The sequence below is a fragment of the Phycomyces blakesleeanus genome (assembly GCF_001638985.1).
Source record: "Phycomyces blakesleeanus NRRL 1555(-) unplaced genomic scaffold PHYBLscaffold_25, whole genome shotgun sequence".
Taxonomy (NCBI): domain Eukaryota; kingdom Fungi; phylum Mucoromycota; class Mucoromycetes; order Mucorales; family Phycomycetaceae; genus Phycomyces; species Phycomyces blakesleeanus.
This window is the reverse complement of record NW_017265158.1, coordinates 535,396-555,524: the sequence shown is the minus strand read 5'-3', so window position 1 is coordinate 555,524 and position 20,129 is coordinate 535,396. Positions and strand designations below refer to the sequence as shown.

The following is a 20,129-nucleotide window of genomic DNA, read 5'->3' as shown; positions in this document are numbered from 1 at the left end:
TTTCTCTATTGACAATATGCAATGATTACAAAAGACTAGTAATACTTCTCATCTTTATGCATTTGAACATACGACAACCATCTAAGATTGGCTCTGCGTTCAAGATTCCATGGCAATATAAAACTCAGTTATCAGTAAAGTCCGCAGATAATTTGTAGCTAGATTAAAGAAAGCCCTGGATCCAGTACTTCGTTACAAGAAAAAGCTTTCGAATATACGTACTATATTAGCTAATATGCTCCCGACATTCAATGATTTGATATATTTAGTTTTTCTTATGAGAAATGCGTACGGTAATTTTTAGCATGTTTTAATGAATGTAACATAAAGGAGAAAGAGATGAAAGGCGGTAAGAAAAAGAGAAAAATACAATTACGAATTCTGTCGAACGTTCAGAAGACTTTTTAAAATAAGATAGGCCTACGCCATACTGATTTTTTTAGAAGCGCTCTTTCATGCGAGCAGAGATAGTACGGAGAGTTGCGTAAACCTTTCCAGGAGGACTGCCGAGAATAAGACTGACAACTGCATCACGAGCAATCTTAATATTCTGGAATGAGCCGAGCACATGGATTTTGCTATAAGACCAGTTAGAACATTACAAATTTCTTCTTTTGGCACAAATCCAGCTCTTCTCTACTTACGTATCTGCCAGGACAATTCTTGTCTTACTTGCGTTCTCAATGGTGAACTTGGTCTTTCCGTCCTTTCCTGCAATACGACCAATAGCACGGGCCAAATGGTCACCATGAAGTGTCTTTACATCCTTAATTTCGAAAGTATCCAAAAAAATATCATCCAATCTCAAAAGAGCCATAGCATCCTCAATCTCAAATCCAAGAGCATAAGCCTTGACAAACTCAGCCCCTTTTTGTAATGCGCTGCTCTCAACGGTCGAATCTGAGGTCTATATAAATCAAAATAATAGTTAGATTGTCAGTTGAATGACACTATTTATATAGCATATTCATTTAAAGTATGAGATATTTACTCTGAGTTCAACCGATCTTGTCTGGACATTCATGCGAACCTGTAGTTTCATGTGTTCAACCAAAGGAGAGTAGATCTCAAGCCACTGTCTCTTAAGAGGAGAGAGACGATGGTGAGGAATGGGGATTCTACGTTGTCCTTTGGTAACACCCTAAGATAGATTAGCAGAATCGTTAATAAATCTTGCAGTTTTCAACAATCCATGGGCGTTTTTTTTTTCAATGACATACACTCTTGTTCTGCTGTGTTGGGGCAAAGGTTGGTTTGGCGATGGTAGATTCGACCTCCATGTCTTCGTCTTCATTGACGTCTGTGGTGTTACGAGTGGACAATGTGGAGGCATCAATGACAACATCTTCACCATTTGTAGCGAGTTTCTGTTCTGCCTTTTGAGTAGACTTGCTAACCAAAGATGGTGCCTTGAATGATTGAAGTGAGGCCATCTTGTCAAAAAAAAATAGTTTAAAGAGAACGAGTAAAAAAAATTTCAGATGTCGGGGATAAGGTGGCGGCCAAAAAAAAAGGCAACTTACAAAGACAGTCACGATGCACAAAGCTGTGAGAGCAATGTGTTTCGAATGAATAATGACAATGACCATGGCAGTACCTTCCGGAGTAGCTTGTATTAAACAAGGAGCAGAAGCTGTAAGAAAATTACATTCTACTAGGAATTAAATAAACTCATTCGTGCATTGTTGCTCTACAATCTACTCTACCATAGCGAGTTTTTGATCTTCCGACGTTTTTGAGTCTTCCACAAGGATGCATTGCCAAAGAGAGATTCAAGAAGACATATAGACATCCCGATCTCGATCGCCAGCTGACAAACAAACGGGTTGTTCAGGAAGCGCGTAGCTTGTACAAGTGCAAAAAAGCTGGAATGGATACACCTACACTGTATTTTGTGGATATGAATACTGCCACAATATTTATGGAGAAGATTTCTGGTATTACTGTCAAGCAGCGCCTGTTAGATTACCAGGCCACACAGTACAGTGGAGTTGATTTTGGTGAGTGCATATATATTGTTCTGCTTTTTTGGTTTGCTAATTAATCTGCATACGATAGCGAGTTTATCAAAGTACATTGGTGAATCTCTAGCCAAGATGCACAGTCTTGATGTGATTCATGGAGATCTCACCACATCGAATTTGATGATACGCGAGACTATTGAATCTGTTGTTATTATTGATTTTGGATTGAGTTATATCTCAAATCTTGCCGAAGATAAGGCTGTAGATCTGTATGTTCTTGAGCGTGCGTTTGCAAGCACTCATCCAAACACAGAAGAATTGGTATGAAGTCGAATACGATGACTTTCTTCTTTTTTTTTTATACAAAAAAACCTATATACATGTATTCTCATTGTTTGTGTTCCTATTTTTTTTTTAGTTTGAAAGTATTTTGTCCCATTATCTCAATGCGTACAAGAACTCAAAAGCAGTCATGAACAAACTTGAAGATGGTATGTTGACGAGATTTTGTGCCTGAAACATATCCATTCACCGAATTAAACTCAATTGATTTTATAGTGAGACTGAGAGGTCGTAAAAGAAGCATGCTCGGGTAAATGGGACGAATCTAAGCCATACTAGATTTATTTCTTATTAAATATAATAATAAAATAAAAATTCGGGCTTGGTAAAACCATAAGAGACCAATTTATTTATTTGTTTTCTTGGGGGAGAGAAAATAAAGTATAAGAGTAAAAAGGTAAACCAGATTGGGGGGAGCACAGACAGGTGGCACAAGGTTAGAGAAGGTTCTGGGTGACTATGGTTTTTGGGCACCAAAACCCATTTCTTTCTATTTGTCAGCCGCCTATTCCCAGCCGACCGTTGAACGTCACAGATACAAACATAAAGGCAGCCTTTCTGTTTCTTTCTTTCAATTAGCCAACCAACAAGCAAACCAGCCAACCATTTCATAATGACATCTTACGAAACTCTCAATGACTCACAGGATGACGACTCATTCAGTCTTGAATCAACAGATTCTTACCAAGATCTCTTACCACCAACACCTAAGCGCTCGACTTCCACCAAGACAACAGGCACCCGGACCTCAAATAGAAAAGCTATATTGAAACAATGTACGCCAAATAAAAAACAAAACAAAAAAAAAGAATATAGTGCTGTTCAAGATTCTCGGATTCTCAATTCTTCTCTTGAATGCCATTAGCACCTTCTGTAGCTCTGGGGAAGAGAGGAAATGAAAATACGGATCAAGGTAAAACTTTTGGCCGGGATTGCCATGCCAATATTAAACACATCTAACCATTGGCCAATTAATAGATCCGTCCTCAACAAAATCGAAACGTCCAGGGCGTAAGCCATTGGATAAGGTTCCATCTTCGGTAAGTAAAGCGTCATTAGATAAGGTTTCTCGTTTGAAACGGGATATGCTTGCGCGTACATTTGTCTTTTTATGGGAAATTTTCTAATTCTATCATATTTGTTGTGGAACTCTCATCTCTTGTCATCGTAGTTATTACCAAATGATCCAAAGTTAAAACGCAAGGCCCAGAACCGGGCTGCTCAGCGCGCTTTTAGAGAGCGAAAAGAAAAATTTGTCAGTGAATTGCAGGAGAAAATTGATGCACTCGAGCGAGAGAAGATCGAAAGCAACGAGATTCTCCTCCAAGAGAATGCGCAGCTGAAGGAGCAGCTTAAGCAGCTGAAGGAGGAGAACAGCACCCTGAAAGAAACTCCGTTTGTATTCGAATTCCCGGTGACGGAACTTGAACATCCTCCAATAATTGAGAACCACCACCCTCACCCTCACCCTCACCGACTGTCAGAAGAACTCACACTCAACCTCGAACAAAGTCAAGGAAAAGCCAATACACAATACAACACCAAGACTGGTTTCTACAGCACAAGTCCTGCAGTCAACTACAATACTCCTTACAGCGATGAGATACTGAGCAGTAGCTGCAGTGAAGAGCAATCTCCTCAATCAAATACATTATCACGAGAGGAAGAAGACGCTTCCACACCAATTCAACCAGACTACAACCCTCTTTTATCATTTTCCAATCCAAACTATCATTTTGATCCTCAGGTACTTACCAATGTCCCCAAAGATAACAACCTGTTCTATCAGGATGATTACCAGGTCAGCGATCTGTTCCATGGCAAGGATGATTTTAGTTATCAAGACTACCGGGTTCCTGCCACGGACGATTATCTGATCCACGGGGACTCACTTCCTCCTCTGTTCGGGTCCACAGATGTCAATTTATATGATATGTCACTATCAGAACTCTACTCCATTCCCAATATCCAGCCTTTCCTAACCGAAGACTACCCCTCAGATATAGCCACCAAAAAAGTGCAGGAGAATCCTGTGGGTACTGAGAAACACAGTTCAGTAGTTGTCGATGCTTTGATACGTGCCAGGGGACAACACCGTACTGCATATGATATCCAAGAGGATATCAAGACCACAAACCCTGAATTCGATATAAATAAGCTTTGTGATGAGCTCAAGAGAAAAGCGTCCTGCAGGGAATGTGATTACCCGCTAACCGACAAGGAAGTTGATACCTATATTGCACGTGCCAAACAGTTTTGCAAGTAAATTCCATCTCATCCCAAATTAAATCATGCCGCTACTTCTCCCTTCTCAAAAAAATTACATTTTATTATATCATTTATATTTCTTTTCGTTTTCTTCTTCTTCTTTTCTTTACCGTTCCTCATTCTGTATATTATGCTTCCTAAGTTCATCTTGCGTCTAGATAAAACAAAAACCACTGCACGCTATTATTATCATTTTTTTTTCTGTTATTTTAAATAAATAAATAAATATACGAATTTGTATAGATAAAATAGCTTTTACGTACAAGTCAGAAACCTTGGCTTAGTACTTTATTTATGTATTTATTTTTGAATATGAATTAGACCTTTAAACAAGAAAGAGTATAATGAAGAAGATGTACATCGAACAAGCAGTGTGACATCTTCAGCAGAATATGATTATGCGATTCTTTTTTTTAGAGTATTAGATCAAGGGTTAAGCCAAGCTAAAAAAAATGGGGGTTTTCAAATGAAAGGAGAAACAAGGGGTATGATTTTTTTTCTTTTGGATTGCATGAGTGAGGAGTCCAATAAACGTAAAATGTACCCTTCTGGCAAGGGCGGCTGCACTCAATAAATAACATATCGATCAAGCTAATATATAAAATAATGAGTTATCATACATTCAGGGAGAATATGAATATTACCTTTATCATGATTGGTGGTACCTGTGTATTTGGTCTTGATATTTCTGCTAGCTCACGACCAGCCTATGATTTATTATCAATTAATAAAACAAAAATTGCTTTTAATATTCATTTAATATCAAAATAATACATTGTAATTGTGATTTTGATTTTAGTTGTAATCACAAATTCAATTTATGAATATCAGCTTACACTCCAGGTGCCGCCTTCAATGAGCTGAAAAAGCGATAGTTTTGAACGGTGTATCCCAAGTGTGGACCGGACATGATCAGCAACGATATCCAAATAGGTTGTTGTGAGGGCACGCCATTCAATAACCACTGGATCAGCCATCTCAAACATAGGGGCCACCTCAACTTTTGGTTGACCAGGCAAAAGTGAATTGGCGTGGTAGTTCCTCAGTCCGCGCTCATAGTCGACTGGTTTAAGTGATAGAAACCCTGTATCTAACAATAGCCCACCTAAGATAATAATAATAAAAAGGGAAACATAATGATAATGATAATGTTAGTTATAATAATAGTAATAGTTAATTTTTGAAAAGAATAAAATTTAACATAATCGGGTGAAGTATAACAATCAAAAGATGATATGTACCATTTCTATAATCTGGTAGGGGTGTCAACATGTCTGTGCCTTCAATGGTCGCACCCAGTAATTTTTCCAGTGGTTCAATAAGCGAATATACTAGCCATTGAGAAAGCTTGTGAAAGGGCACAAAGTGATCGGTTGACTGTGGGTTTCTAGAGGTTCTTATGGACTCGCATGGCCAAACATCTCCGAGATTGTGGGTTCCGCCTTTGTCAGAATTGTCTGCAGCCCACAATTCACCCATCTCCTGTACAACTGGCCACAAGGTTTCCAGGCGAATAAGAGGTCCTTTCTTTGTCTTGATGGTCGTAGGATGTGCCAAGAGATACTCTGAAGGGCTAATAAGCAATCCGTGGGTTTGATTCTAATACACACTTACCAAGCATATTTCCTGGACGAGGAACTGAGCTGTATCCAAAGAATTCTGTTTTCTTCTTGAGAATATTCCCCAGATGATGCAATAGATCGAGTCTGTCTTCAAGCCCTATAAGTCTATTCCGATCGCCAACCTGAAAACCAGAATAGAGAGTTTCGATAGACAAGCTCAGCAATCCTTCGGCTGTGTAGGTAAGAATCAATTAGAATAAGGGAATCCTGTGTTTGATTGACTATCTGTGCTTACAATCTACTCTGTGAGGGTCGTTTACATTACTCGAGAATGTACCAGCCATAAACATATCCATAACAGCAACAACAACGCCCTCCGTACGTCTATAATTTCTTCTTGTTGTCTTTTCACGATAAGTCCATGCGACACTTGGTTCGAAATCAAGCAAGACAGCGACAACAAATAAATCCAGTATCCGTCTGGTTTGTTCCATCAATGGCTGGCCAAGGCTTGCCCATGAATTAAGTAGATGCTGTACCCTAGGGCGACCACCGACGTCAAAATGGCGCCATCTTCCATGAGGAAGTATTTGCGAAGGATGTTCATAATCGCGTTTTATCAATAATACAACAATTTGAACCATGTCCTGGAACTTTGAATGGTCTACATCAAAGTGGCCAAGCTTATTCTTGACTGCAGCCTCTTGAACCTTGAAGGCTCTCTCTCGTACGGCCCGAAGGCTCAAAAGATAATTGTCTGTGGTAGGGGCAGGTACCATAATGCAACGAGGATATAATGTCTCCAAGAAGGGAATTGAAAAGAACTGAGAAGGAAGAGGAAACTATCAAAGAAATTATCCTTTTAAGATCAAGCAATTCCAGATACTCCACAAAGGGGTGCAATAATACTAGGGCCTATTAACAAGAAAGGAGGACAGTTATTTTTTTTTCTGCTAAGCCAAGGTCCATTCGATTATCTCCCTTTTGTCTTGCTGATCCCTTTTTGGGACTTGAAAAGGATCTCATAAACCAAAACCCTGCTCTCCGCATAAATGTTGGTCAGTTTCGTTTCGGAGCTGGGCATTAAAAATAACCTCTCAGTGTCTGCACTCTCAAACTCACGTCAAACTCAGGTATTTGTCTGCGGCCTTTAAAATCCATGCCAGTGATTTTTTCTTCTTGTCTTTTGATTTGTAAAAGTCTTTACAATTTATCTTGAGAAATATGCTCATAATTATTTGGATATTTCTCTTAGCATAGATTTATATATTACAAGATCAAACCGAATCTAATAGTTTATGAGAAAACTGTCTGTGATGACTAGAGTCTGGTACACCTTTAATGCTACCCAGTTACCTCAAGGTTTGAGCTGATATCTTTACGAGTCGCGTGAGTATCAAATACACTGACAATAGACTTTACCTTAAACTCTTTCTTTGTACAGAATGAGTAACTAATAATACAGCCAGTTGAATCTAAAGTAGTTTTATGTTGAATCTCAATTAATATTGGTAGGAAAGAGATAGACGTTGGCGAGACAGTTCAAATAACATCAGATTTGGTGTCATTTGACCATTCAGTAGAGCTAGGAGAATAGAGATAACTAGCCTCCGCACCTACACAAACAATCAGTACTTGTATAAATTAAAATAGACGAGCGTTTCTTACCAACAGCTGTAGTAACAATCATCTTAACTGCCTTATGATATCCAAAATCTGCTCTAGTAGTTAGATCAGCTCTTGGTGGATATCTTGAGTCCATATTAAAAGCAAAGGTTTAGGGTATAGAGATCAATAATATGATTATAGTTAGAGTCTGACGCAAAAACAACCAAAAAAAAAAAGTTGAGACTATACCAGTAAACTGTGAAGACCTCTTCACTTCCTCTTACTAATTCTACCAGAGGATTTTGGACAACAAGGACCGTGATTTGTGAGGCATAGACCGCCGCCAAAGTAGCTTCCAGGAAAAGGGTTCCCACAGTTAATTGCGCCTTTCATTATACTTCTTTTCTTACTAGTCTCTTGAGGTCCTTTATAGTATTCTGAGGTAAACGCTTTAAAAATTTATCTTCTACTGCCTTAGCAAGCTTCGGGTGTATACTATGGTGCTTCAACAATTGCGTCCATCACAGCTCATAAAATTTAGTGTGCTCAATGGGATAGTGGGTTTTCCGATGTCCCTCTTTCTTCTTGAGATTTTTGTGGACAAAGTGGTGCCTGCCGTAAAACAAGTACATGTCCTTGCTCCTAGTTAATTAGGGTTTTTGTCTTTTTTTATTGGGGGTACTCAGCCAGATTGATCGATCAAATTTTGAATTCAGAATGCCATATTATTGGATTACAATTGTAATAGCGACGATAAAAATTTGATCGTCTTTTTGAAAGATCAAATTTCGATCAAATTTTGATCGAAAAACGTACGGCTCTCTGATTAACCTAATCCTTACTTTTTATATGCAATACGATACTGTTTTTATCTTTCTCCTTAATAAATCATAGAATTTATTGTCAACAAAGTCATATAATACTTCTTTCTCTCCATCTTACATGCCAAAATATAGTACAAAGCAACAAGCAATTGATGCCTTGAAGAAATCGCATAAAATCAGGGAATTTATCGTGAAAAAAAACACTGTTAGAGTCTTTATCAGCAAGTGCAGACGAACTTATTAAAGATATTTTAGAAGTAATCAAAAAGGAAGTTAATATAAAGTTGGAGCAGATGACTGCCGCGAAGGAGCTTAAACAAACACTTAAAGCCAATAAATACATACACAAGGTTGACAATGTATTGCCAGATGTTGAGTAAAGGGAAAGAGCACTTGATTTCTTCGAGAGTCTAGATGCCTACAGGTTCAAAGAAGAAATCAGAATGTGCAAAGATTATTCTATAAATGCTATAAAAATCTATGAATTTTGTACTTTTGTCTTTTGGTGTCCTCAACTACAAATTGATACCATTGGCCAAGATTCACACAAGAATTTGATCGATCAATCTGGCTGAGTACCCCCATTATATATTTCAAAGACCGGACATTGTATGCGTCGGCGGTATCAATAAAAATAAAATTATAAAGTCTGAGGGACCATATACTGTAAAAGCATTGTTGTAATACCGAGTGAGCTTCAGAATATTCCCACCATCTTCTTCTTCTTATTTTAAATGTCACTCCACAAGATTGCAAGAATTTCTCCTCAAACTAGCGCTCTATTTGTATGTGACATTCAAGAGCGTTTTAAGGGTGTAATTTGGCAGTTTCCCAGTGTCATTACTGTCGCTGCCAAGATGGTAAACTAAAAACACGAAATATGCATCTCGCCTCCATTCTAACTTGAGAATAGATCAAGACCTCCAAGGTTCTTGATATTCCAGTAGTTGTTACTGAGCAGTACCCCAAAGGTACGTTATGGTTCTTTATTGATTTAAATATCGAAAAGCATGTCTTTGATTCTGATTTGTATGTCTGTACAATAGCATTTGGCCCTACCGTGCAGGAACTTGATATATCTGATGCTGCTCTTACACTTCACAAGACCAAATTTAGTATGTACCTTCCTGAAGTTATCGAGCTTATGAAGCAAAAGCAGACCAAGTCAGTTATCTTAGTCGGAATCGAGGTACCAAAAATAAAAATGCTTATATAATGTGGGAATGTTTCTGAAAATATACTTGATTATTTTTAGAGTCATGTCTGTGTACTCCAGACTGCCTTAGATTTACTTGAAAACAACTACGATGTACATGTGCTGGCAGATGGTATTTCTTCACAGAACCCCCCGGAGATCAACATTGCAATTGGAGTAAGTCTTTAGCTCAGATATATTTTCCTACAAAGACAATGACTCAAAACACGAATGTGTGGACGCGTAGCGTATGAAGGCTGCTGGTGCAACCATCACAACCTCGGAGTCTGTCATGTTCCAACTTGTCCAAGATGCTAAACATGAAAAGTTCAAGGCCATCAGTGGTCTCGTGAAAGAGTATATGGAAGCCAACAAGCTCAACAAACTTGTCCAAAGAGCTTCTGGTGGTGCAAACCTCTAATTATAATGTTACATTTATTCTTCCTTTTCTTTGTAACATATAAGCTAACATATCTATTGATCTGTATAAGTAATGAAGTGATCAGGGTGTCTATTAAATTATTATTATTATATATATATTTGATAATAAGATGATTATTGACACAACTTAATAGTACACACACACACACGCAAATAAGTTGATAATTTTTGTACTCTATTAAGAATGTAAGCAATTCTTCTTTTGTTCAGCATGTTTTTTGTTGTCTTCTTCATTTTTCTGAAAGACCAAATGATCAGAGATTGTAATGCCAGTTCAATCAAAGCTCTTTTCCCAAAATCCAGTGCCCTTTCGCTCCACAGATTTTTGAGAACTAGTCTTGCTGAGAGACCGGATCGCAGCCTTGAATCCAGGGTAAATTAAACCGATGTTAATCTTCCACCATTGGCGGTTGTATTCCATTTGTCTTTGGTAGGCTTTGTTGAGAAAATCCTTGTAGAATATAGACAATTCTTCTGGAGTGACCTCTTTGCCTCTTGCATTCACTGAGATCTCATTTTGTCAGATCAAAAGTCCAATTACATATACACATGCAGTAGTCTAAATAAAAATATGTCCTTTTTTTTAAATAAAAAAAAAACAAACTTACATTGACTTTCATACTCTGCCTTTGCATGAACAAACATTGCATTATTTGTAGTCCAAAAGTTCTGATTGAATTCATCTGCACTTTGCTGGATCAAACGCCACTCTTTATCCTGCATTACTCCAATATATTACGATTGATATTTAGATTATTATTGTTTTTTTTTTGTTTTTTTTCTTACTTGTTCAGATTCATTCTGAGGAATATAGTACTTTACAGGTCGTAGGTTAGACACTGGGTCAGGAGTACCAATCATATCTGCTTCAACAGGTCTTAACATCCAATCGTGCTTCTTTTCAGGGCCTTTTCGGTTTCGTTTATTATTATTATTATTATTATTATATAAATAAGAAGAAATAAAAATAGTACTTGTTAGTTGATCGTAATGTGTTATAAATATACACATACTTACAAGAAGACATGGTTCGGGTAATCACCCCAGAACGCATTGGAATTGCCAATGCAGCTTTCTAAGTCTCAAATTTAGAATTTAGGTAACATTTAATACTGGATTCACTAGATTACCTGTAGTGAATGCACAATTGCCTTCATAATGAACCTGTCCAGACCTAATTACAGGGCTGAATGAGAGGGAGGATGAAATCTCTATGAGAATTTGTCGATATCACAGTCACGTTTCCTAACCCAGAGATGCCCAAGGAGTTCGACGTTTCTTTTGACCGATCTGTACAAGTTATTTATTTTAGAGAGAGAAAATTGGTTGTGTTTGTATTACTAATGTGTAAAAATGTAAGCCTACGAAATGAACGGTGTACTCAAGAATAGTTTCTGCACCAACTTTTGATATCGTTATTAAAAGAAAGGCAAATTATTTATTTTGTATTGGAGTGTGAAATGCGAGTTTGTAATGTGCACAGATGTGATTTGTCAAATAACAAAACAAAACAAAATAAATGTGATAATTATTTGGACTTAATGATGTTTGCAAGAGATATTTATTAAACAGGTGTGAAATTAAAGCAGTTAACTAAGGAGATATATACATATAGATAGGATGGAGATGAGGGAAAATTATCTATGATGAGGCTGTGATGACAGAAGGGTTAATTTGTTGTTTCTGTTGCTGCTGCTTCTTTTGTTTGGCAGCTACAAAGGCAGCGCGCATTTTAAAGTAATCTTTGTGCATGCCGCACTCTGTCTTTTGGGTACCTTCCCAGCGGCCAGAGCGCTCATCACTGCCACCATTTGAAGAGGGTGCCTTGGTAGAGTGCCAGTCGCCAATAGAGCGATAGCCTTGGTCGACTAAGGCGTTATAGGGAACCTCGTTGGCACGAATGTAAGTCCAGACCTGCTGGTAATCCCAATAGGCAAGAGGGTTGAGCTTGATCAAACCAGTGCCATCTATTTCGAGAATTGGGATTGCTTCGCGATCGCCCTTTTGGCTGCGACGACGGCCAGTGATTACAGACTTGACCTTTAACTCATCGTAAGCGCGACGTGCGGGCTCGACCTTGACGAGGTAATCGTACATATCATCATCAGTTTCCCAGAGTTTGTTTCCGTGTTCGCGTTCAAACTGGGCGGTGTTTGTGCAGTCGATGGGTTTGTAGATTTTTAAAGGAACCTGGTAGTTATCCTGGCATTTCTTAGCCAAGTCGATGGTCTCTTTAAAGTGGTAGAGAGTGTCCAAGAAGATAAGGGGAACAATGTGGTCCTGGTTGCGGTCGATGCTGATCTTGTTGATGATGTCGACAGTGGCAAGACCTATTATTTATTAGATATGTTAGTGGATGAAACTTGACAGATGACTATATAATTATGTTTCTTACCAGTCAAACCAAAGGCAGTTGTCTGGTAAAGGTTAGGGAGGTTGTCAATGGCCCATTCGAGGATCTCGCGAGGGGATTGAGTGGCCAAACGCTCATTGAGATACTTGAGAGTCTCTGGAGAAATGTCAGAGCCAGATTGGATGCGAATTTGAGTACTGCTAGGCATGATAAATAATTGGTTTTCTTTGGATTATTGTTTGGATTTTTTTATGAATAGGCCACTAGAAGAGAAGTAATGCTTCTGAGGCTATGAAATTGAAGGTTATAATGTTAAGAAGGATAACAAAGAGGGTCTCATTATATACCCATATTCTCCTCCCAGAAGTTCAGCTTAGGCCCAACGATACTCCCATAAAAGGTAACAAGGTCTCATATCGAGATGGGTTGTCAGCCAATAGCAGCAAGATGAAATGGCGAAATTAGTTTGAACACGCTCGTCAACCAAGTTCGTCATCCACCAGCGAGCGATCATTATCTGAGTCAGCCATGGAAGACTCGAGCATTTGAGGTGCAGAAATCACTTTTTCTTGTGGGTTTTTGCTTTAGTATTTCTACTCAGCAATTAATGAACAGGAATTGTTCATGGCCTTGGGCACATGACCCGAGATAACTGTATTTGTAATTACCCTATATCTGTTACTACGGCAACCTAAATTAAATAAACATTTGACCTTTTGTAAAATATATCTTAAGCATGTCCAAATTATTATTGTTATTATATAGATCATCGTTGACGATAGGCCATGATTGCGGACTATAATTTAAAAATATTTCATCCAGCTTACAAGGGAGGGGGGGTGGCTGCAAAATGAAAAAAAAGAACGATGGTTACATTGGTCAAACAAGGAAGCTTTAATTACAGCTACCAAATCATGCATTTGACACATTAATAGCCATTAAATATACACTGTATACATATATCATTTATCAATATATCTGTAAGATAATCTTCAATTGAAAATCACAAAATCACAAAACCATAAAACCACAAAATCCTAATTCTTAAAAAGGCAGAGTAAAATGTGTCTATATACATTTTTTTTATTATATTTCTTTGGTTGACTATAATTGAAGTGGTTTGTCTGGCTTTATGCACTCTTTGCACTTCTGACAATCTCGGCTACTGTAAAATGCTTGGTCTTGCTCAGGGGTCTGCAGGCCTCGATACGAACAACGTCTCCCAATCCGCACAACTGGTTCTCGTCGTGCACAAGATAGTTCTTGTGGGTTTTGATTGTCTGGAATGAACTGTCAGCCTCAATTCATTCTTTAATGACGAGTGTAAAGTCGTACCTTGAGAACAATGGGATGCAATTTCTGACGGGTCACCTTCACCTTCACCGTCTTTTGCATGGCGTTGCTCACAACCATGCCTACAAAGTTCTGTCGCATATTGAATAAGGGGTATTAGGGTAAAGAGACTACGGACCTTGAAGGGATTTGTTGATTTTTGTGTCTGTGACTTGTGTACCCCTCTTCAGCAGTCCCATATAGAGCAATCCTTCAAGAACCATGGTCTTGGTTCTTGCCTTCATTTATTCTATTCATCACTAATTAGAATGAGACCTGCTCTTATCCTTTCTCATCGTGCACCTCCAGTCCCAAAATTCTTTAAAAAAGAGAGTCTGACCTTGGACCATGTATTAAATAGATAAATAAAAAGACAGTCAATTCAACATTGTCTTTGATAACTTACGCTTTAGTTTAGTTCCTCACCCGAGGTCGAGTAATATCCCTATACCGTCAGATATTGAGAAGCACAAAAGGTACACATCTATTAATTGTTTAACTGACTGTTAGGAAATATATTAAAATATGGTACGGGATAATTATAATATAAAAGTGATTCTAATAACATTTGTGTATTTTACTGCTGTTGGTTCTCTATTTATTTTTTTAATAAATAAATAAATAAATAAAAGGTCTTGACAAGCATGATGCACAAGAACTTAGAGCATGGGCTCGATCCGACTTTGAGCGTGCTCGCCATGAAACGGATTTAGTAGGTCTATTTAGTGATTAATAAATAAATTCTAATTGATCTGGACTATAGGACAAAATAAAGGCATTATTATCATCCGGGAAGCATCAAATGCATAATCTCCAAAGTTCGATTACACTTGCCCATGCAAAAAAGTAGATGCTCCTATTCAATTTTACCATATAACTTATAATAATCACAAACATATCGCTCATCCATTAATGTCCATAATTCAAACTATTCTATTCGCATTTCTTTATACGCGGAAACTCACACAGAAATAACCTTTATTATTAATATTATTAATGTTCTCGTAATTAAAACAATCGAACACCTCTTTACATATTTCAGGATAGGCATTTTGGGGTCTCCTTCTTTAAATAAAATACTGTACTTCCCGCTCTCAATATATTACATATTTAAAAATATCATTCACTTTGGAAAAATAATAAAAAAAATAGTTTGACAAAATATTAAAACAATTACAAAGGTTCTTTAGGCAAGAATTTAAGGAACGTATTTCTAAATATCTCAATTCACCTTTGCTAGCTCGGTCCTTCGACAATTTTCCCAGAAATACATCTTTATTTCTTTATTTCTTGCTTTCTTTTGACCACACCTTATTTCGTTATCATTTCTTCTTGCATAATCCTCCAGTATGCAAAATCAAATTATGAATACCATATTTTTTAAATCCCAAGATGGTGCTAGCTACCATGATGAATCTGCGTACGACGTGGTGGAAAAACTGATATGAAATTCAGGAATTCTCCATACTTTTGTAGTTAGTATTCCGGATAGAGTCAAAGCTGTGAGTAAAGCTCGAAGTAGCTACACCGTATATTAGACCTTATTTCTCATAATATATGTATTGACTATAAGAGGACAAAGGGTTTATCTTCTACAGCTGAGGTTTTTGCAGGATATAGCATAAAGAAGTTGAAGACTAGTTTATTTGTGATCCAAAACCAAGAAATTTGACAGTGATCTCTCTGGTGGGAGTGTACAAGTTAAAAAAAAACCAAAACCAAAACCAAAACCAAGGCTCAGATTTATTACAATTCAAGGAACGTGGTCCCACCAAGATTGATACATCTCTAATTTTATCAATCAATCAATTAAAGATTGACATGAAAAATTAAGATTTAGAGGGTCTTGAAAAACAAAAAAGAAAAGTGGGGAATCTCACATTTTAGTCCTTGTACTTCATATCATTTATGATATGATAAAAACCAAAAAATATATATATAGAATCAGTCTAAGATCAAGATTAGCACAAAACTTTCTGAATTCCCTAGACTTATACTGATTTCGCACTCATTAATTTTGTAAAATAATGTGGTATATTTACTTAATCCCTAAGCATGGAGATTAAGGATGGAAGTTTTTCAGGGCACTCGAGTTACTTATGTATATACCATATCTCTTTGCTCCCAATAAACTATACCAAAAAAAAACTTATATATGACATTTATATAAAAAGTATGTTTGGAAATCGTCGAAGGACCAAGTCAGCCAAGGTGGATCGAGAGTCAAATCACAATATATTAATTTGGTCAAAAGAATTCGTTATTGAATTTCAATTCTCCATCCGCCTTGAGAAACAAGAGTCTTTGGATCCTTAATGGTGAGATATCCAGTGGCGACACTATATTCAAAAGATACCGGAGTACGTGTAGCGTCTGGGTGGACAACATGGATGTGTTCGGGCTGTTCTACACCAAGCAAGCGAATACGTTCAATGCGCACATCTTTAATGGAGGCAGCATATTTTGTGGCCGCATCGCTAGATGGATCCTCATGGAGGTTCTTGCTAGTCAATACACCGTTATTGTAAATAAACTGTGTACGGACATATGCACCAGACTCAAAGTCATAGGTTTCTCCATCATCAAGATACAGCTCACCGTGCGCCTGGCCCTATTGATACATAATATTGTGTGTGTGTGTGCGTTTAGATTATGTGAGCTTAAAATGTGGTTGTTTGTTTTACCTTGTTGTCAAGAGCGATAACAAGAGTAAATGGATCAAGCTTCATTCCAGATGTGCTACGGCGAGCACGCTCACGTCTAGGAATGATATGACCACCTCGGTAGTATGCAGGAACTTTTTCAATAGGAGCTTCTACAGTTTTGTACCCATTATGCTGAATCTTTTCAAATGTTTGGGTATCATACCATGGCTAATTATTTTTATTTATTTATTTTTGAGAAAAAAAGACACGTTTTGTCAATAAGAGCCCATATTATACCAATATCGCATCATCAGAACTTACCTGATCACCAGGGAAATAGATCTCGGCAGCAAAGGTTCCCTCAGATGTAACAGGCTTTACCAGCATGCCACTACCTAGCATAAACTGATCTTCGGTGGTAAATAGCGCTTCGTCCTCTGGGAATTCCATGAACATAGGTCGCATCATTGGTACACCAGTCTTGTGGGCCTCAAAAAACAATGTGTACCAGTACGGCAGTAAAGCATAACGCTCACGCAGAGAAGCGCGAGTAATAGAGCGATATGGCTCATCCAAAAGATAAGGTTCACGACGCTTTGTGTCGATGTGAGCGTGTCCACGGAAGAAAGGCTGGAATACTGCTGCCTGATACCAACGAACAAGCAATTCAGGTGAAGGATTGCCAAAGAATCCTGGTACATCAGCACCCGAAAAGGAAATTCCTGCAATACTGTTGGACAAAATCATAGGATTTGTGTAGTAAAGAGATTCCCAGTCTACCATATTGTCGCCAGTCCAGATAGGTCCATAACGCTGAGTACCAGCGTAGAATCCACGAGAAAGGACAAATGGTCGTTGTGCAACCTTGGTTCTTTCCTTAATACCTTCAGCAGTGGAATAATGCTAAAATGATATTTTGTACAAATGAGTACACAATAATAAGCCATTATAAATAGCAATAGATATTTACAGTAAGCACAGAATACAGGTTGTGGAGTACACGGTGCTCCCATTTTCCGTAATGAATCATTTCCTTTTGCATAGTAATCTCAGGTCCATTAAATACAGAAGGCTCATTCATATCATTCCAAATGTGAACATTTTCACGAGTTCCTTTGAACTTATCAAAGCCAAATTCGCTTTTCCACCATTCACGAGCAGCAGGGCTCGAAAAGTCGACCCATGAAGATTGTCCGGGCCAGCACCAAGCCTCGTAGTCACCACCCGAAGGCTGTTGAACGAAGTAGCCGTTGTCTTTTGCTGTTTGACAGATGTGATAATTATCGTCACGCTTAATGTGGGGATCGATGATTGTAACTAACTATTTAATCGCTCACATTAGAATCGATGCTAGCTATATTAATCTTGATGCAAAACCCGATAATTTACCTTTCGGCCCTTGTGTTCAAGCTCTTCTTCCATCTTGATCGCATCAGGGAATTTCGGGATGTCCCAAGTAAAGTACTTCTTCTCATCAGTATATTCAATATCTAACCAGATCACATCATACGGGATATCATGCTTATCGAATTGACTATCGACCTCCAATACATCTCTCTGGTTGATATAATTCCAGCGAGACTGGTGGTATCCAATAGCAAACATTTGCGGCATACTAGGCGTACCAGTGATAGCGTGATATTGACGAAGAATATCTTTAGTAGAAGGACCAAGAAATACAAACAGATCAAGTACACCGGCCTCTGTCATCCAGTGCGTTTGAGTTGATTTTGTATCTTCGACCTTTTTTCCGAAACTAAAAGCCTTTTGAGCAGTATTCTAAAGTATTATTAAATCTGTTGAGTACACAATTATAAATAAATTCGTGCAGTTATTAAAAGTTACTTTTTGCTCGGGTTTGGTTTTGACAATGTCGATCCAGGTCTCAGCGGGATTCATAAAGAAAACACCTGCAGACATATCTTTCTGATGAGCTACCATGAAAGGAACAGCTCCATAAAGAGACATTGGAGTATCGGCGGCATATTCAAATACATCGGTATTGTAAAGACGATAAGGCTCATCATAAGAACCTTCACCACCTCTAAAGAAATATTGTTTATAGGTAAGTAAAAAAGAAAAGAAAAGAAGATGCATAGATAAGCAATTGACTCTTACTTCGTTTCCTTGAGAGAAAGGCTAGAGGAATGTTCCTGTAATTTTTGTGCGTTTATATATATATAAATATGTAAATATTTGCTACTATGTTTTGCTTTATAATGCCTTATTATTTCCAAAACCCACTTACTGGAATACCATATACATGAGAGAATCCATGGAATGACACATCAAGACCAAATGACTCAGGACCTACATCCAAATACTCCGGCATTAATTAAGCTATACTTTGGATATTTAAAGCTGCTTTAATTTCCCCTTTTTTTTACCATTTGGCTTTGGATCGGTCCAAGTCTTGAAACTCTCTTCCCAAAGATCTTTTTCTGATTCAGCCTCCACTAATTCAATAGCACCTTCATCATTAGTTTTCTCTACCATCTTAGGCTTGTGGCTTTCTTTTGTTCGAAGGTGCTCAAAATTAAAGAATCCTCGGTCGTTGAGAGATACGATAGGCTTTTCATCCACAATAAATTCAATACGCAAAGGTTCAGAGGTGATGATCACCTTGCGTTTATTGGTATTGTCAAGCAGAATGGTAATTACGCCGTCCTTTGCTCTAGACGTTTTATGTACAGAAGAATCAATAAGTTGGTTGGCAATTGTGAATTGGGCATGGTCATCGTAGCGCGGCTTAATCGGATTCTTTTCATTGATGCGTATACGCGCTGTGTTGTCTTGCAGGATAAATAGATCTAGTGTCAATAGGACATCCGTTTCGGTGTTCTTAACCTCTGCATAGACTTTGCTATCTCCGAGTTTTACAGAATCCTTGAGAATAATATATGGTGACTTGAAGGAAGGTTGAGCAAGCGCGTCGTCTGCATATGCTCTGTTACGGCGACAGAATCCGGATTGGGAGCATGTCTTAAAATCTTCTTTTTTTACAGCCTCAACTGTCTTAATTAAAGTAAGACAGGAGGCTAAGGAAACTGTTATTCCTACTATACGCCCGAGATGTGTTAATTTCAACCTCATCTTAAAATGAAGCCTTTTGAATGAGGTAAGACACTCAAGCCAAAATGCCATTACTCTCTTTAACTTGAAAGCGTACATATAGTTGACTCTCCGCGCCAATCATATAGAATGACGTAGAACTCGTTTAGACGATAAGTTCTCTTGAGAAGCAAAGTACTTTATAAAATAGGCATCCACAACATTTTTTATTTGTCCTCTTGACATATAAGTATCAGATTTTCTATCATAAATATCTACAATTTTCGGTGATACTATAAACTGCGTGTGTGCTAAGCTCTTGTTGGAGGCGTTCCAATGCATATTACTTGATGTTCATTGGATAAAAATTGAGTTTGTTTTGGCCACTTTAGGTTGGATATCCAGAGATATAACTCGACCGATTTTCTGGATTTTATACTTTTCTAATATTACTGTATTTTTTATTTGAAATTGCAAATCAATAGTGTCTAAATTATCTTTAAGTAGCTTGCGATTTTAGTAAATATGCTGATAATTTGTACAA

At 37.8% G+C, this 20,129-nt stretch overlaps 9 protein-coding genes across 9 annotated transcripts; 3 read left to right on the top strand and 6 right to left on the bottom strand.

Annotated features, from left to right (window-relative positions):
- Nucleotides 1-286: 286 nt before the first annotated feature.
- PHYBLDRAFT_183256 (hypothetical protein) lies at nt 287-1,433 on the bottom strand (the record flags this gene model as incomplete). Its single annotated transcript, XM_018438741.1, has 4 exons — nt 287-578; nt 645-907; nt 992-1,141; nt 1,221-1,433. 4 exons carry the CDS (start codon nt 1,431-1,433, stop codon nt 440-442), a joined length of 765 nt encoding a protein of 254 aa, XP_018286456.1. The 3' UTR covers nt 287-439.
- Nucleotides 1,434-1,753: 320 nt separating this feature from the next.
- Nucleotides 1,754-2,560, top strand: PHYBLDRAFT_23815 (hypothetical protein; the record flags this gene model as incomplete). Its single annotated transcript, XM_018439819.1, has 4 exons — nt 1,754-2,000; nt 2,059-2,285; nt 2,383-2,455; nt 2,523-2,560. Coding segments are annotated over 4 exons (585 nt in total), but the record flags the coding sequence as incomplete, so codon positions are not given.
- A 1,706-nt stretch (nt 2,561-4,266) lies between these two features.
- PHYBLDRAFT_188741 (hypothetical protein) lies at nt 4,267-7,898 on the bottom strand (the record flags this gene model as incomplete). Its single annotated transcript, XM_018439555.1, has 9 exons — nt 4,267-4,728; nt 5,219-5,281; nt 5,411-5,679; nt 5,816-6,139; nt 6,189-6,368; nt 6,432-6,978; nt 7,493-7,589; nt 7,710-7,752; nt 7,805-7,898. 9 exons carry the CDS (start codon nt 7,896-7,898, stop codon nt 4,681-4,683), a joined length of 1,665 nt encoding a protein of 554 aa, XP_018286454.1. The 3' UTR covers nt 4,267-4,680.
- Nucleotides 7,899-9,258: 1,360 nt separating this feature from the next.
- On the top strand, nt 9,259-10,407 carry PHYBLDRAFT_183254 (hypothetical protein). The gene is made up of 5 exons (XM_018438740.1): nt 9,259-9,428; nt 9,482-9,539; nt 9,615-9,757; nt 9,824-9,940; nt 10,011-10,407. Exons 1-5 carry the CDS (start codon nt 9,303-9,305, stop codon nt 10,182-10,184), a joined length of 618 nt encoding a protein of 205 aa, XP_018286453.1. The 5' UTR covers nt 9,259-9,302; the 3' UTR covers nt 10,185-10,407.
- Nucleotides 10,408-10,478: 71 nt separating this feature from the next.
- PHYBLDRAFT_173406 (hypothetical protein) lies at nt 10,479-11,361 on the bottom strand (the record flags this gene model as incomplete). The annotated part of the gene is made up of 5 exons (XM_018437023.1): nt 10,479-10,708; nt 10,813-10,921; nt 10,991-11,112; nt 11,222-11,279; nt 11,335-11,361. The coding sequence occupies 5 exons, from the start codon at nt 11,359-11,361 to the stop codon at nt 10,479-10,481; spliced, it is 546 nt and encodes a 181-aa protein (XP_018286452.1).
- A 386-nt stretch (nt 11,362-11,747) lies between these two features.
- On the bottom strand, nt 11,748-12,855 carry PHYBLDRAFT_136440 (hypothetical protein). The gene is made up of 2 exons (XM_018429788.1): nt 12,600-12,855; nt 11,748-12,534 (listed from the first exon to the last, which is right to left on the bottom strand). The coding sequence occupies exons 1-2, from the start codon at nt 12,763-12,765 to the stop codon at nt 11,846-11,848; spliced, it is 855 nt and encodes a 284-aa protein (XP_018286451.1). The 5' UTR covers nt 12,766-12,855; the 3' UTR covers nt 11,748-11,845.
- An 832-nt stretch (nt 12,856-13,687) lies between these two features.
- PHYBLDRAFT_23833 (hypothetical protein) lies at nt 13,688-13,991 on the bottom strand (the record flags this gene model as incomplete). Its single annotated transcript, XM_018439820.1, has 2 exons — nt 13,688-13,837; nt 13,893-13,991. The coding sequence occupies 2 exons, from the start codon at nt 13,989-13,991 to the stop codon at nt 13,688-13,690; spliced, it is 249 nt and encodes an 82-aa protein (XP_018286450.1).
- A 167-nt stretch (nt 13,992-14,158) lies between these two features.
- NDUFA6 (NADH dehydrogenase 1 alpha subcomplex subunit 6 NDUFA6) lies at nt 14,159-14,739 on the top strand (the record flags this gene model as incomplete). The annotated part of the gene is made up of 4 exons (XM_018442036.1): nt 14,159-14,239; nt 14,308-14,365; nt 14,522-14,601; nt 14,653-14,739. 4 exons carry the CDS (start codon nt 14,159-14,161, stop codon nt 14,737-14,739), a joined length of 306 nt encoding a protein of 101 aa, XP_018286449.1.
- Nucleotides 14,740-15,969: 1,230 nt separating this feature from the next.
- PHYBLDRAFT_183252 (glucosidase II catalytic ROT2/GLS2) lies at nt 15,970-19,659 on the bottom strand. The gene is made up of 9 exons (XM_018438739.1): nt 18,922-19,659; nt 18,783-18,844; nt 18,653-18,687; nt 18,380-18,578; nt 17,924-18,313; nt 17,505-17,855; nt 16,856-17,437; nt 16,574-16,762; nt 15,970-16,500 (listed from the first exon to the last, which is right to left on the bottom strand). Exons 1-9 carry the CDS (start codon nt 19,625-19,627, stop codon nt 16,150-16,152), a joined length of 2,865 nt encoding a protein of 954 aa, XP_018286448.1. The 5' UTR covers nt 19,628-19,659; the 3' UTR covers nt 15,970-16,149.
- Nucleotides 19,660-20,129: the final 470 nt, after the last annotated feature.

What these genes read in the sequence shown, in the direction of transcription:
- PHYBLDRAFT_136440 (XM_018429788.1), bottom strand. Translation starts at nt 12,765, where the DNA reads ATGCCTAGCAGTACTCAAATTCGCATCCAATCTGGCTCTGACATTTCT. An exon ending in AACTGCCTTTGGTTTGACTG is followed by an intron (nt 12,535 to 12,599) that starts GTAAGAAACATA and finishes AATAAATAATAG; the next exon opens with GTCTTGCCACTGTCGACATC.
- PHYBLDRAFT_183252 (XM_018438739.1), bottom strand. Translation starts at nt 19,627, where the DNA reads ATGAGGTTGAAATTAACACATCTCGGGCGTATAGTAGGAATAACAGTT. An exon ending in TTGAACACAAGGGCCGAAAG is followed by an intron (nt 17,856 to 17,923) that starts GTAAATTATCGG and finishes GCGATTAAATAG; the next exon opens with TTAGTTACAATCATCGATCC. An exon ending in TTATCGCTCTTGACAACAAG is followed by an intron (nt 16,501 to 16,573) that starts GTAAAACAAACA and finishes ATGTATCAATAG; the next exon opens with GGCCAGGCGCACGGTGAGCT.
- PHYBLDRAFT_183254 (XM_018438740.1), top strand. Translation starts at nt 9,303, where the DNA reads ATGTCACTCCACAAGATTGCAAGAATTTCTCCTCAAACTAGCGCTCTA. An exon ending in TACTGAGCAGTACCCCAAAG is followed by an intron (nt 9,540 to 9,614) that starts GTACGTTATGGT and finishes TCTGTACAATAG; the next exon opens with CATTTGGCCCTACCGTGCAG. An exon ending in TTATCTTAGTCGGAATCGAG is followed by an intron (nt 9,758 to 9,823) that starts GTACCAAAAATA and finishes GATTATTTTTAG; the next exon opens with AGTCATGTCTGTGTACTCCA.